This window comes from Lepus europaeus, chromosome 21, assembly GCF_033115175.1.
Source record: "Lepus europaeus isolate LE1 chromosome 21, mLepTim1.pri, whole genome shotgun sequence".
NCBI classification, from domain to species: Eukaryota; Metazoa; Chordata; class Mammalia; order Lagomorpha; family Leporidae; genus Lepus; species Lepus europaeus.
In genome coordinates, this window is record NC_084847.1 from 28,088,149 (window position 1) to 28,101,008 (window position 12,860).

Consider the following 12,860-nt stretch of genomic DNA (forward strand, 5'->3'; position numbering starts at 1 on the left):
GTCCTAATTGAAAGTCATAGCGTGCCTTGACCACTAGATGTCCCAACCGGCTGCAAGATTTTCTCTGCAAGCTTGAGCTCAGGCTGCTTTGGCCTTGAACATCCCCGCGTACTGACAGAGGTGTTAGGTTGTCGCCCAAGACAGAAAGCGGCCCCAGCCCTGAGCCAAAATTCCTTAAAGCCTCATGTAAACTGCATACCTTGACCTCCGCAGGCAGAGAGCATCCCTTTTTTCTTACTGTTAGTGGCATGGATAAGCTGCAAGCCTAAGTTCCCCCAAGAAATGCTTCAGCTTGGTTGTTTTGGGATTTGGTACTTCTTTCTTGGGAATCTCAACTGGTCCCATATGGCCACAGTTTGGCGTACTCCCTTGTAGAAATTCCCCTGCAGCCACTTTTGGGGGTGATCCAGCATGGGTTTGACCTCTGGCCTCTAGCTGTGTGGGGAGATGGGGTACGGATTGAGGTGTACTCAAATCCCCTCTTCTAAATTTCGACTTTCCTCTCTCAAGGTTATTACTTATGCCCATTTTAGAATTTTCTTTTTCATCTGTCCCTATTAGGCTATGAGAGTTTTGAGGCCTTCTATTCATCTTTCTTCTCTCAGGGCATGGCACAGAGTCTCAGAATGTGTTCTATAAATGTTTGCTCTGTGGATAAATTCTTATTTCCCCAGTCTTCCTTCACCAGTGGCTAAAATGTTCCAAAGTAAAAGATTGACCACATGCATATTTTGGCCCTCAAATTGATCCAGAAGCCTACTGTTTGCTGTTGCTTTTAGCAATTCACAAACAAGAGCCTAATACATTCCCAGTCTTCCCTGTATCTTAGAAATTGTCACCAGGTAATCTGCTCGCAGCCCATCCATTTCCTTCCCAGTTCACACAAGAAGTACAACCCACACCAGGTTGCCCTGCCATCTCACAGACATGAAATACCTAAAATCATAGCAGACACAAAAACCCACAAAGGTTTACCTTCAAAGCAGCTGGAGGAGTAGAAACAATTCAGTTTTTCAATCCTAGTATTTAGAAGCTTCCAGTGTTTCCATTTTTTATCTTGACACATAATAATCAGGTGCAGTGTGATTTTTTTTTATGTTTATTTGAAAGGCAAAAATGACAGGCAGAGAAGGAGAGACAGGGATCTTCCACCCACAAGCCCAATGCCTGCACCAACCAACCCCGAGGAAAAGTCATTAACTGCTACTGATTTATTTTTTTAAAGATTTATTTATTCGAAAGGCAGAGCAAAAGCGAGAGAGAGAGAGTGAGTCTTCCATCTGCTGGTTCATTCCTCAAATGGCCACAATGGCCAGAGCTGCGCTAATCCGAAGGCAGGAGCCAGGAGCTTCTTCCAGGTCTCCCATGTGGGCACCAGGTCTCCCAATTGGGCCATCTTCTACTGCTGTCCCAGGCCATTGCAGAGAGCTGGATTGGAAGTGGAGCAGACGGGACTTGAACCAGCGTCCATATGGGATGCCAGCGCTGCAGGTGGCTTTACCCGCTAACCACAGCAACGGCCCCCTAACTGCTACTGATTTATAGCTAGATAGGAGTTAGTCTGGGGTTCTGTTGAGCAGTAGGGTGACTACAATGTTACTGTACTGTATATTTCCTTTTTTTTTTTTTATCTAGAAGGTAAATTGTGAATGTTTTCATCATAAAGAAATGCGAAGTATTTGAGGAGATAGGTATATCTACCCTGACTGCACATTACACATGTAGCTAACCATTACACGGTACCCCCAAATAACATACAATTGCATGTCTTTAAAATGTTCAAATTTTAAAAATTACAAAATATAAAAATGCCAACATTTCTTAACAAACAGTTATTCCTCCTCTCCAGCTGCTTCCTGCCGTTTCAGTGTTTGATTGCTGAAAGTTCCTTCGATTTGGAAGGCCTTGTCTAACGTCCGGAAGACCCCCTGAAGAAGAGGCGGGCAGGGCAAGAAAGGAACGACCCCGGGGAAGGAGAGTGGGCGGAGCCCTGCCTTTAACTCCGCCCAAGGCTGGGAGCCCTCGGCCAATGCAAGGCGCTTTCCGGGGCGGGGCCTGCGTGCCGCGTGACGCTATCACGCTTCGGCCCGCGCTCGGCGCCTGCGAGTTACTCCGCAGGACTGAGAGGTGAGCGCGGGCCGTGGGTGGCTGCCGCGGAGTGAGATCCCGGGTCAGGGACGCTGCTGCGGGAGCGCGGTGCGGGTGAGTCCGGGCCCCTGAGCTCAGGGTTGCCCGGGGTGAGGGAGCGGAATCCCCCGCCGCCGACCACAGGCCCCACGATTTGGACTCAGTATTACATGACCCCCAGAGCAGCCCCAAGTCCTGGTCTCCGTCCCTGCGAAGGACCCTCTGCCTAGGGCTTGCTTGCGTGCGAGTAGCCAGGATGTGAGCCTTTAGGGGGAAGCCTCCCAGCGGAGAGAGAAGGGACGCCACTGCCGGCCAACGTTTACTCGCTCCATTAAGCGTCGTGTACTTAGTTAAATCTTCAAAGCACTCCTATCAGTAGGCCCTGTCGTTAGTCCCATTTTGCAGAAGGGGAAGCTGAGGTTTGAGGCGATTACAGTCAGGGTAGCTAGCGGGCCTTGTGACGCAGCGGTCTAAGCTGCCGCGCCAGATGCCTCCAAACCATATCCTGTCCGGTCCCGCTGATGCGCACGCATCCCGGCAGGCAGCAGACGGAGGCTCAGGTACTTGGGCTCCTGCCTCCCACTTGGGGAACTGGGTGGAGTTCCTGGCTCCTCGCTTCAGCCTGGGGTAACCCTAGCTGTTGTGGGCATTTAGGGAGTGAACCCGCTTATGGAAGATTTCCTCTCCCTCTTCTCCCCCTCCCCTCTCCCCCTTTTCTCCTTTCTCTCTTCCCCTCCCTCCCTCCCTCCTTCCCTCTCTAAAATGGTGATTCCAGAAAACCAACAAAACCTGTTAACTCTGCTGACCAAATTCATTCAGTGAGTCCTACCACCAAAATCTTAAACTTTGACATTTGTTTTTCAGGTGACCAAAGCCACGTAATGTCAGTAACTCGTTCATCCGTCCATGCCAAATGGATTGTGGGGAAAGTGATTGGGACAGCAATGCAAAAAACCGCCAAAGTGAGGGTGACCAGGCTTGTGCTGGATCCCTACTTACTAAAGGTGAGGCGCTTTCCTGTTTTCAAGTGACACTGATAAATCACTCATTTGTTCTGAGCAGAAAAACATTTCCCTGTTAGTGTCTGCCATGAGCCCAGCACCAAGCTGGTCTGTGTGTGTAATGTGATTCTCACTCAGCTTGCTGTAGGAGAGCTTAGAGAGACATTCAAGGGGCTGGTGCTGTGGCTCACTTGGTTAATCCTCCGCCTGCAGCACCGGCATCCCATATGAGTGCCAGGTTCTAGTCCTGGTTGTTCCTCTTCCAGTCCAGCTCTCTGCTTTGGCCCGGGAGGGCAGTGGAGGATGGCCCAAGTGCTTGGGGCCCTGCACCCACATGGGAGACCAGGAAGAAGCTCCTGGCTTCGGATTGGCATAGCTCCGGCTGTAGCGGCCATTTGGGGGGTGAACCAACGGAAAGAAGACCTTTCTCTCTGTCTCTCCCTCTCACTGTCTGTCAAATAAATATAAAAAAGAGAGAGACATTTAAGCTGAATTTCAGGATTTTTATCCAGAGAGCCAGGTAAGGGAGGTTATGCCAGCTATGGTGAGTAGTTTATTTTTTTATTTTTTAAAGTTCATTTATTTGAAAGTCACAGTTACACAGAGAGAGAAGAGGCAGAGAGAGAGAGGTCTTCCATCTGCTGGTTCACTCCGTAGATGGCCACAACAGCCAGAGCTGCACCAATCCGAAGCCAGGAGCTTCTTCCTGGTCTCCCACATGGGTGCAGGGGCCCAAGAGCCTGGGCCATCTGCTGCTGCTTTGCAGGCCGTAGCAGAGAGCTGGATTGGAAGTGGAGCAGCCAGGACTCAAGCTGGCACCCATATGGGATGCCAGCACTGCAGGCAGCAGCTTTACCTGCTATGTCACAGTGCCAGCCCTTGTGATGAGTAGTTTGTGAAAGTTTAGTTAGCCGTAGTAAAGCAAGGCCTTGCCGAGGTTGAGCCCAGGCAGTCGTCCTATATGCACGGCAAGGAGAGTTGGAGCTGGATTATGAAGGGTCTGTGTGTGCTTTCCCTTAAGCAAAGGAAAAACAGGATTAGGGATGATGACTGCAGGTAGGAGGGTGGATGCTCACGGGAAAGCCTGAGATGGAGGTGAGAAGGACCGAACTAAAGTTAGAGGAACAGAGTTACTGCTTTGTTAGATGTGCGAAGAAGGAAGGAACTGGTACCAAGGGTGGCTTCTGCACTTGAGAGTGGGCACACAGGTAGCCAGGAGAGTTAGAGAAAGAGATTTTTTCCATCTGTTGGTTCACTCCCCCAGATGACAGTAGCAGCCAGGCTGGGCCAGCCCAAAGCTAGGAGCTTGAAACTCCATCCGGATCTCTCACGTGGGTGCAGGGCCCAAACACTCAGACCACCTTCCTCTGCTTTTCCAGGTGCATTAGCAAAGAGCTGGATCAGAAGTGGAGCAGCCAGGAATAGAACTGTGCACCTGTGTGGGATGCTAGTGTTGCAGGTGGCAGCTTTATCCACTGTGCCACAAAGGCTGCCTCCAAAATGTTTTTCTCATTTGTAGAATGGGAGTACCTGCTTTTCTTGTTATGAAGAAGACTTGCTTTGTTATTTGTAACTTATAATACTTTGAGGTGGGCCTAGAGCTAAGTACTTTGTGTGAATTATAATGTTTAAGTCTTTTGGTGACTTTGGAACAGGGATTGGGAACTTTTTTCTGCCAAGGGCCATGTGGATATTTATAACATCCTTCAATCATCAGTCTACAAATTAGCCTGCGGTAGATTTTATTGAATTTCAAGTTCCACCTGCAGTTTCCTTGAGAGGACCAGACCAAATGATTTCACTGGACTTTTATGGCCCATGGACCAGACATTCCCCATCCTGCTTTAGATAACACCAGCTGAACTTGGAGTGCTTGACTCACACGGCTGGTGGAGAAAGTAGCATGCTTACAAGCTGGAGAAGAGGCTCCCGTGGGAAGGAAGCGATTAGTAAGGAGAGAAATGATTAACAGAGCAAGGGTTCTCAGGAGTCGGACAGGTCTGGGACAGTTAACTCTGCGAAAGTCCTTGCTTTTGTTCTAGAAGGCCCCGTAAGTACCTCACATTCCTTTCCCAAGCCCTGGCTTGTTTTCCAGGCATTCCTTTTTCTTACTGCACACTGCATTGCCAGATCACAGGTGGGAGCTACTAATTTCTTCCTCTCCTTCTCTCAACAGTACTTTAATAAGAGAAAAACCTACTTTGCTCACGATGCCCTTCAGCAGTGCACTGTTGGGGATATTGTGCTTCTCAAAGCTTTACCTGTCCCACGGACAAAGCACGTGAAACATGAACTGGCTGAGATTGTTTTCAAAGTTGGAAGAGTGATAGATCCAGTGACAGGAAAACCCTGTGCAGGCACCACCTACCTGGAGAGTCCAATCAGTGTGGAAACCACCCACCTAACCAAAAACCTGGAAGAACTCAATCTCTCCTCAACACAGTGAAGGAGGGTTGGAAGGAGGAGCCAAAGGGAAAGACTGACACATTTGCTTTGTGGAAAACGAAATTTGCCTACCTTTCATAAAACCGTCCAGTGTCTGCTGTAGTATTTATGAAATAGCTAAAAGTAAATGAGGTAAAGGGCTTGTTACAACTTTTCGTAAAAGCTTATGATCAGGTTTAAGATTTTAAGTAAAGATACTTTTATGCTAAGTGTGCCTAGCAACCTGTTGCATTGTTTGACAAGATGTATTATTTTTGGTGGTGTTGTTCAAAGCAATTTTGGGTTTATTTTAAAACTTTTTATTTGGGAGAAGAATACCATTAACTATAAACAAGACCACATTTGGTGAATGTGAATATTTTAAATGGTAGATATTCAAAGTAAATTGAAAAAAATTTTTTTCTATGATGTTCATAGTTCCAAGGGGAAATAAGCAACCTGCTGTGGACAGCTTTACTAATAAGAATGTTGACATGTAGAAATAGAATTGTAAAAATCTGTGTCACTTATAGGCTAGACTAAGTAGGCATGAGTTCTTAAAATCTGACACATGAATGAGCTTACAGCACTTTCCACAAGCACATTTGAGTTGGAATTTCTTAGTTGCTCTTCATTTAAAAACTGATAGTTTGGAATTATTTTTTAAAAGATTTTATTTGGGAAGTAGAGTTACAGAGAAAGGGGGAAAGACAAAAAGGTTTTCTTTTTTTTTTTTTTTTAAGGTTTTTATTTAATGAACACAAATTCCATATGTACGGCTTTTAGGGATATAGTGTTTCTTCCCCCCATTCCTGCCCTCCCACCCCCACTCCCATCCGACTTCCCCAACTCAATACTAAGTAGAGATTTCAACTATTTACACCCACACAGACACACAAAGTATAAATAAAAGTACAGTTTGAAGCTAAGTTTTACCATTAATTCTCATAGTACACCACATAAAGGACAGAGGTCCAACATGGGGGGCAAGTGCACAGTGACTCCTGTTGTCGATTTAACAACTGACACTCTTTATTTATGACATCAGTGATCACCCAAGGAGAGAAAGGTTTTCCATCTGCTGGTCCACTCCCCAAATGGTTGCAATGGCCAGAGTAAGGCCAATCTGAAGCCAAGACCTAGAGTCTCCTCTAGGTCCCCTACTCTGGTGCAGGGGCCCAAGTGCTTGGGCCATCTTCTACTATGTTCCCAGGCCATAGCAGAGAGCTGGATTGGAAGTGGAGCAGCTGGGACTCAAACTGGCACCCATATTGGATGCCTACGCTTCAGGTGGAAACTTAACCTACTATGCCATAGCGCCTGCCTCAGCTTAGATTTTGACCTGAGGGGACATTGAATGGTGTATTATCAGTTTTCTGGCTCCTGGAAAGAGACTTGGAGCACATGTCAATCTATTATGTGTGTTGTATAAGCTTAGGGTTGCAACAGTGACCAAGGGCATTGCCCACCTTCTCCCAGCTCACAGTGTGGGGGAGGGGAATGGTATGCACAGGTGCCTAGAGAGAAATTAGGATCATTTACCAGGAAGGATGACACAATGACAGAACCGAATCTTGAGTCTCCAGGCAGGAAGATGGGGAGTGCAGCAAGGGCAGGCGCTCCCCACAGAAGGAAGGGAGTTTTTTAAAAAAGACTGATAGGATCAGGTCTGTATTTTACAACAGTTAACTAGCATCACTGTAGAGAAGGGACTGGAATGGGGGAAAAGATGAGAGGTGCTGATACTGATACTAGGATCTAGACTGAGTATGCAGGGAAGGTGAGCGATTGGAGTGACGGGGTTCCAGGGTAGGTGAGCCAAGAGTGTCTAGGTCCACTGCAGGTGGGGCTGTGTGGTACCCGTTAGCCTGGAAGGGTCCAGGAGAGCGCCGGGGTGGCTTCCCCAAGTGTGCCCCCAGCCGATGACAGGACACTTGCACCACAGCTCTGGGACAGAGTCCAGGCCATCTACAATATTTCAAAATTTCACATGCATGCTGTAATGTATGTATTTATTTTTTATTTTATTTATTTATTTATTTTTTATTATTTTTTTCCTGAAAATCTCAATGTAAAAATAGCGCACCAGGAAGATGGCCTGTGTTTACTCGGTGGCTTTGAGTAGTACCCTAAGCCTAAGCCACATACCTGTGGAATGAATACTCCTCCCCCACCAATACTCCTCCCCCACTCCAACCCCCAACGGAAAGCACTGGATTAGTGGAACTCCAGAGCCAAACGACAGTGGAGAAGGAAAATTCAGAATAAATGGCCTGATGGTAACACAAAAGCAAGACCGGCAAAGAAATGTCTAGCCACCAAAGTTACCTTTCAGGGGAATGGACTTGAAAGGATTCGAGACAAGCTCATGAGACAGAGCTTGGGAAGTTGGGGCAATGCGTGAGACACTCTCCAAGCACTCGTCCACACTTGAGCCGTGATTCGCAGGCCTGGGACAAGTCCTTTCCATCCCAGGCTGCGCTCACTTCTTCTGCCGCCTCTTGGGTCTCAACAGCCTCACTAAGCCTAGATCAGGAACAGCTCCCACACTCCAGCCACACACACAGCCTCTGTCTCGCCTTCTTACTGGCACCCTAGGGACAGGTGCTTCTCCCCAGGCTGGGGCAAGTCGTTGCTGTAGCTTCCTCCGTAGCATCCTCCTGTGTGCTCCCCGGTGGTGTCTTGTTCCAGTCGGAAGACTCTTGAGCTGGGCCTCTGAGATGACCAGCCTCACAGAAGCCGCGAGCTCGGGAGCCTTTTGCTGCCATCTCCCTTCCCCCAAGCAGAGACCTCCCAGCAGCCCAGTCCTGAGACCCTTTCCCTCGCCCCTGCAGCCCTTGAAGGCGGGGACCCGCGCTCCTCCCACGTCTCCTCTAGGCCTTGCTAGGCTGTCCCCACCTTGTCTCACGGCTTTCACCTTGAGAATGGTTCCCTCTACAGCGCCTCAGGGCTTCAGTGGTTCCCTCCCCCAGGGATCGCCCTCCGTCCCACCGGTCCAGCCTTTGGGACCCAGCTGGCAGGCCAGCTCTTAGGGAAACAGCGTCCACTTCGCCCAGCCTGCACTGGTCACCTGTCGTCCCCCCCCTTCCCCACCTCGGGTGCTGCCTGTTCTCCCCGCCCCCGACCGTGACAGGTTGAGGTCGGCGCCCTCTGGGTGCTGAAACGAACTGTCCCGGGGCCACGGCAGAATTTGGGTGCATGTCCACCCAGAATGCTTCTGTTACAATATAACCTTTTGTGGCAAGGTGGTTAATTAAAAAAAAAAAAAAAAAAAAGAGCTTCGAGGACACGCCCCTCCTCCACTTCTTGGATCCCCTTAGCAACAGTGGTACTGTTTTTCCGTGCTCTTTCCACTCGCTTGCAAACCATGCCCAGTCCTGGACGCCGAGGGCCTTGTCTCGCAACTTTTCTCCTGCTTCGCGCTCCGAGCGCCGGGGACTCAGCCGCCGCGGCCGCACCCGGCTCCCCCTGGCGGCCGCGCCCCGCGCTGCAGGGGCCGCGCGCCCCGCCCCGCCCCGGCCCGGTCGGGCCCGGCCGGGGGAGGGGTCCCGGCGGCGGCGGCGGCGGCGTCAGCGGCGGCGCCCGGGCGGTGGGAGCCGAGGCGCCGGAGCAAGATGGCGGCTCGAGTGCTGCGCGCCCGCGGAGCGGCCTCGGCCACAGGCCTCCTGCAGCAGGCGGCCCCGCGCAGCCTCCTACCCAGGCTCCGGTGAGCTGCGCCGCCCTTTCCGGGAGCGGCCGGGGAGGGGCCGCCACGGGGCAGAGGGCACGGGGTCCTCGGCGCGGGTGTCCGCCCCGGTCCGGCCGCGCAAGGCTGCCCCGGGGCAGGGGGGCAGTGGGAGCAGAGGTCGCGGGCGGCGGGGCCGGGGCACACTGGAGCCGCGGCGGGGCCGGGGCGCCTTTACCTGCCCACCGGGCTCAAGGTCACGGCGGGGACGGGCCGGGGCGCGCGGCTCCGCCCTCGCCGCGGGGAAGGCGCCCGCTGCGCGCCACGCCGGCCCGGCCTGCGGGACTTTGACCGGGGGCCGGAGGCAGAGCACGCGCCTGAGGCCGCGGGGCCTGGGCGCGCCGTGCCCGGCTTCCCGCCCAGAGCCCGGGTGTCTGCGAAGGGCGTGCTGACGCCGGCCGCTCCCTGGTCCCCGGGAGCCCTCGGTGACGTGGTGGGGGGACTGGGTGAGAAAGTATTACAGTGACCAGCGCGAAGTATTTAGGCCTTTAGTTTTTTCCTCCCTAACCTCCCTGGATTAGCTGTTTGGTCATCTGAATCTGTCACTGACATTTCCACCTTAAGTAACCAGAGCCCATCCTAACGCACCTGTAGATTTTGCTTTTTTTTTTTCCTTAACATGGTTTGTTTGGAAGTTAAGAGATGGGACCTCTAAGAGGGTGAAGCGTACCGATAGGGAAAGGTGTTTTTGAACCCTGATCTAGCCGTCTTGGGGCCCAGCGCCTGTGCCTGCAGGGATGTCCAATTTGTCCAGGTTGTCCAGGTTATGAAGGGACTTCTGGAGAGTTCTTAGAGAATTTAACATTCTCTCTTTCAAAATTTACTTATTTTAAGAGAGAGAGAGAGATCTTCCATCCACTGGCTCAATCCTGAGATGGCTCCACCAATCAGACCTGGACCAGGCCAAGGCCAGGAGCTTCATTTGCCTGTCGCATGTGAGTGGCAGGGGCCCAGGTATTTGGGCCACTTTCCACCACTTGTCCCAGGCCATTGGCAGAGAGCTGGATGGGAAGTGGAGCAGCTTCGGGACACAGACCGGCACCCGAGTGGGATGCTGGCAGGGCAGGCAGTGGCTTTACCCACTATGCCACAACACAGGCTCCAGCACTATCTTTAAATTCCATTTTCCACAAACTTATAGAAACCCTGCCCCACCCCAGCCCCATAATTAAATTTGTATTCAGGTTCATTAACAAATCAACTTCCTTTTATTTTTTTATAGTTATTTGTCATCTGTGGGTTTTTTTTCCCCATACAGCAATATGAGCCTACCAAATTTGTATTTTGTTCCTTACCAAAGAGACAGCGAACACTGAAAATATTTACTCAGCCTGTTTGCCCAAGTTACCCAAGGTCACAAAGTTAGTAAACAAGCTTTGGACTGGGTCTGCCTAGTATCCCCACTTCCCACTGGGGCCAAACCCTGTTGACACCGGAGTCCTCATCTCTGTCTCACTTGCTGGGTCCTTCTGCACTCTGTCTACTTCCCTTCCTGGCCTCCAGTCTGACTTAGGGGTAGCCATTGTCTAATTCACTAATTCTGCCAAATACTGCATGTGCAGAACGCACTGGGAGCCCTGCAGGACTGGGCATACCAGCCAGGGTCTCTGTCCTCGGGGACCCAGGAAAGGAGGCAGGGAACAGGGCCAGAGAATTTCACATCTTGTGGGAGACCCTGAGAGCTGTGGATGGCCTTTGAAAGCATGAACTCCAGCACCACATCATCCGATCTGCTTGTTTAAAAGATGTTTGGCTTTGGGGAGGGAACAGAATCAAGGGTAATCGCCAAGTTAGCAAATGCTGGTTCTGTTTACTAAGAGTTGTTCGTTCCTTAAATATGAGCGCCTGTTGCACTGTTGGCTGTTAGGAAATGTCAGTAAATAAGATAAGCTAGCAAGGCCACCCAGCAGCTAGCTAGCTAGTTCAGGGAGGAGAGAGGCAGGAGGGACTCAGATCAGCTTAGAACCTGGGAAAGCGTTGAGATAACCAGGCCTGCTATTCAAGTGGAAGTAGGCAGTTGGCCATTTGACTCTGAAGGAGATGTCTGGACTGCAGGTAACATTTGAGAGTGGACAGTGTATAGGAATGCTGAATGCTGATTGATGAGTTTCATTAAGGCTGTTTGGTAATCAGTTGAAGGAGTGGATGAGATTGCTTAAAGAGCGTGTAGACAGAGGAGGGGCTGAGAAAGAAGCCTTGGGATATGCCAGCCTTTACAGGCTGGGTACGGGAGCGGGAGCCAGCAAGGGAGACTGGGAAGAGCAGGCTGCAAGGTCATTGTTCTGTGTGTTTCAAGGAGAGAGAGGTCAGCTGCGCCAGGCGCTGCTGAAAGGCCGAGGTGACAGCGTGACAGGAGGAAACTGCCCTTGCTGACGGGGTGTTGTGGGTGACCTTGCCAGGGCAGTGCTTTCTGGAAAGGAGGAGGAAGTCTTCCTGGGAGGCTCAGCCCTGCCCGCACATTTGCCAGCTCATCTCCCTTAGCTCTGCTCAGCACCAGGCCCAGAGTTCCCAGCTGCCTACTGGACACCTGTCCCACAGGCGCTCAAAATGCATATGTAACTAAGAGAATACCTGGAAGGCTGTGTATGGAGGATGGATGCTTGTGCACAGCCGTTGTCTCTTCCATTGAGGAACAGTCTGTTGTTTGGTTTTGTTTGATTTTGTTGTTTTCTTTCTCTTCATACTATTTGCTGAACTCCTTAACTCAGAGTAGGGTTAACTATAAGATCACTAAGTATACTGGTAATAGATCATTGTAAAAATTAAGAATGGGAATCCAAGGTGAGGGGGGAGAAGGTTTGGAATGTGAGCGGGTGGGAGGAGAACTTCTACTATGTTCTTAAATCTGTATATGTAAAAGATATGAATTTTGCATGACTTAAATAAAATTTTTTTAAAAATGCATATGGCAGGGGGTTAAGCCACTGCCTAGGACACTGGCATCCCATTTGGGCACCAGTTCGGGTCCTAGCTGTTCCACTTCTGATCCATCTCCCTCCTCACAGCCTAGGAAAAAAGCAGTGGAAGATGCCCCAAATGATTGGCCCCTGCACCCACATTGGAGACTAGGATGAAGCTCCTGGCTTCAGCCTGGCCCTGCCCTGGCTGTCACAGCCATTTGGATTGTGAACCAGCAGATGGAAGATCTCCCTCTCTCTCTCTCTCCCTCTCCCTCTCCCTTTAACTCTGCCTTTCAAATAAATAAATAAATCTTAAAGCATACTTACCTTGGATTTAACTCTTCCTCCTACAAAGCCTGCTCCTCTAGGCTTCTCTCTCCCAGTAATACGACACCCTCCATCCAGGGGCCCTGTCCAGAAACCCAGGGCCCTCCCCACCTCCCCACTCCTGTCCTTTTTGCCTCAAGTGTTGTCTGCATGCCGCCTGCTCCATCCCCATGACCCTTAGCTCAGTTCTCAGTGTTCCTAGTCTGGATTCCTCCTAGGAAGATGGACTTGAAGATTGTAAAGCAGAGGTGTAGACTTGTGAAGGGAACAGCTAAGGAATTCCTAGAGGACGTTTTCCTGTAGAAAGGCCTCTGTGAGGTGAACCTTGAATAGATCCTAATTCCTCTTCCCTTCCCT

The 12,860-nt window shown here is 50.6% G+C and overlaps 2 protein-coding genes and 1 long non-coding RNA gene across 4 annotated transcripts in view; all 3 read left to right on the forward strand.

Annotated features, from left to right (window-relative positions):
* The first annotated feature begins 2,051 nt into the window (after nt 1–2,051).
* MRPS17 (mitochondrial ribosomal protein S17) lies at nt 2,052–5,782 on the forward strand. 2 transcript variants are annotated; one of them, XM_062180519.1, is made up of 3 exons: nt 2,052–2,127; nt 2,992–3,131; nt 5,305–5,782. In XM_062180519.1, the coding sequence occupies exons 2-3, from the start codon at nt 3,009–3,011 to the stop codon at nt 5,572–5,574; spliced, it is 393 nt and encodes a 130-aa protein (XP_062036503.1). In that variant the 5' UTR covers nt 2,052–2,127; nt 2,992–3,008; the 3' UTR covers nt 5,575–5,782. The 2 variants fall into 2 exon arrangements, with proteins under 2 accessions (XP_062036503.1, XP_062036502.1); XM_062180518.1 differs by having other exon boundaries at nt 2,117–2,202.
* A 3,357-nt stretch (nt 5,783–9,139) lies between these two features.
* The window catches only part of NIPSNAP2 (nipsnap homolog 2), a 31,703-nt gene continuing 27,982 nt past the window's right edge, over nt 9,140–12,860 (forward strand). The window contains exon 1 of the mRNA XM_062180636.1: nt 9,140–9,258. Within this exon, the coding sequence (XP_062036620.1) occupies nt 9,167–9,258 (92 nt within the window). The 5' untranslated portion in view covers nt 9,140–9,166. The remainder of the gene's footprint in view (nt 9,259–12,860) is intronic.
* Nucleotides 10,449–12,498, forward strand: LOC133750894 (uncharacterized). Its single transcript, XR_009864739.1, has 2 exons — nt 10,449–11,331; nt 12,282–12,498. It is a non-coding gene; the product is annotated as an uncharacterized LOC133750894 (long non-coding RNA).

Coding starts and splice junctions, on each gene's coding strand:
- MRPS17 (XM_062180519.1), top strand. CDS start 3,009: ATGTCAGTAACTCGTTCATCCGTCCATGCCAAATGGATTGTGGGGAAA. Junction 3,132..5,304: donor TGGATCCCTACTTACTAAAG/GTGAGGCGCTTT, acceptor TTCTCTCAACAG/TACTTTAATAAGAGAAAAAC.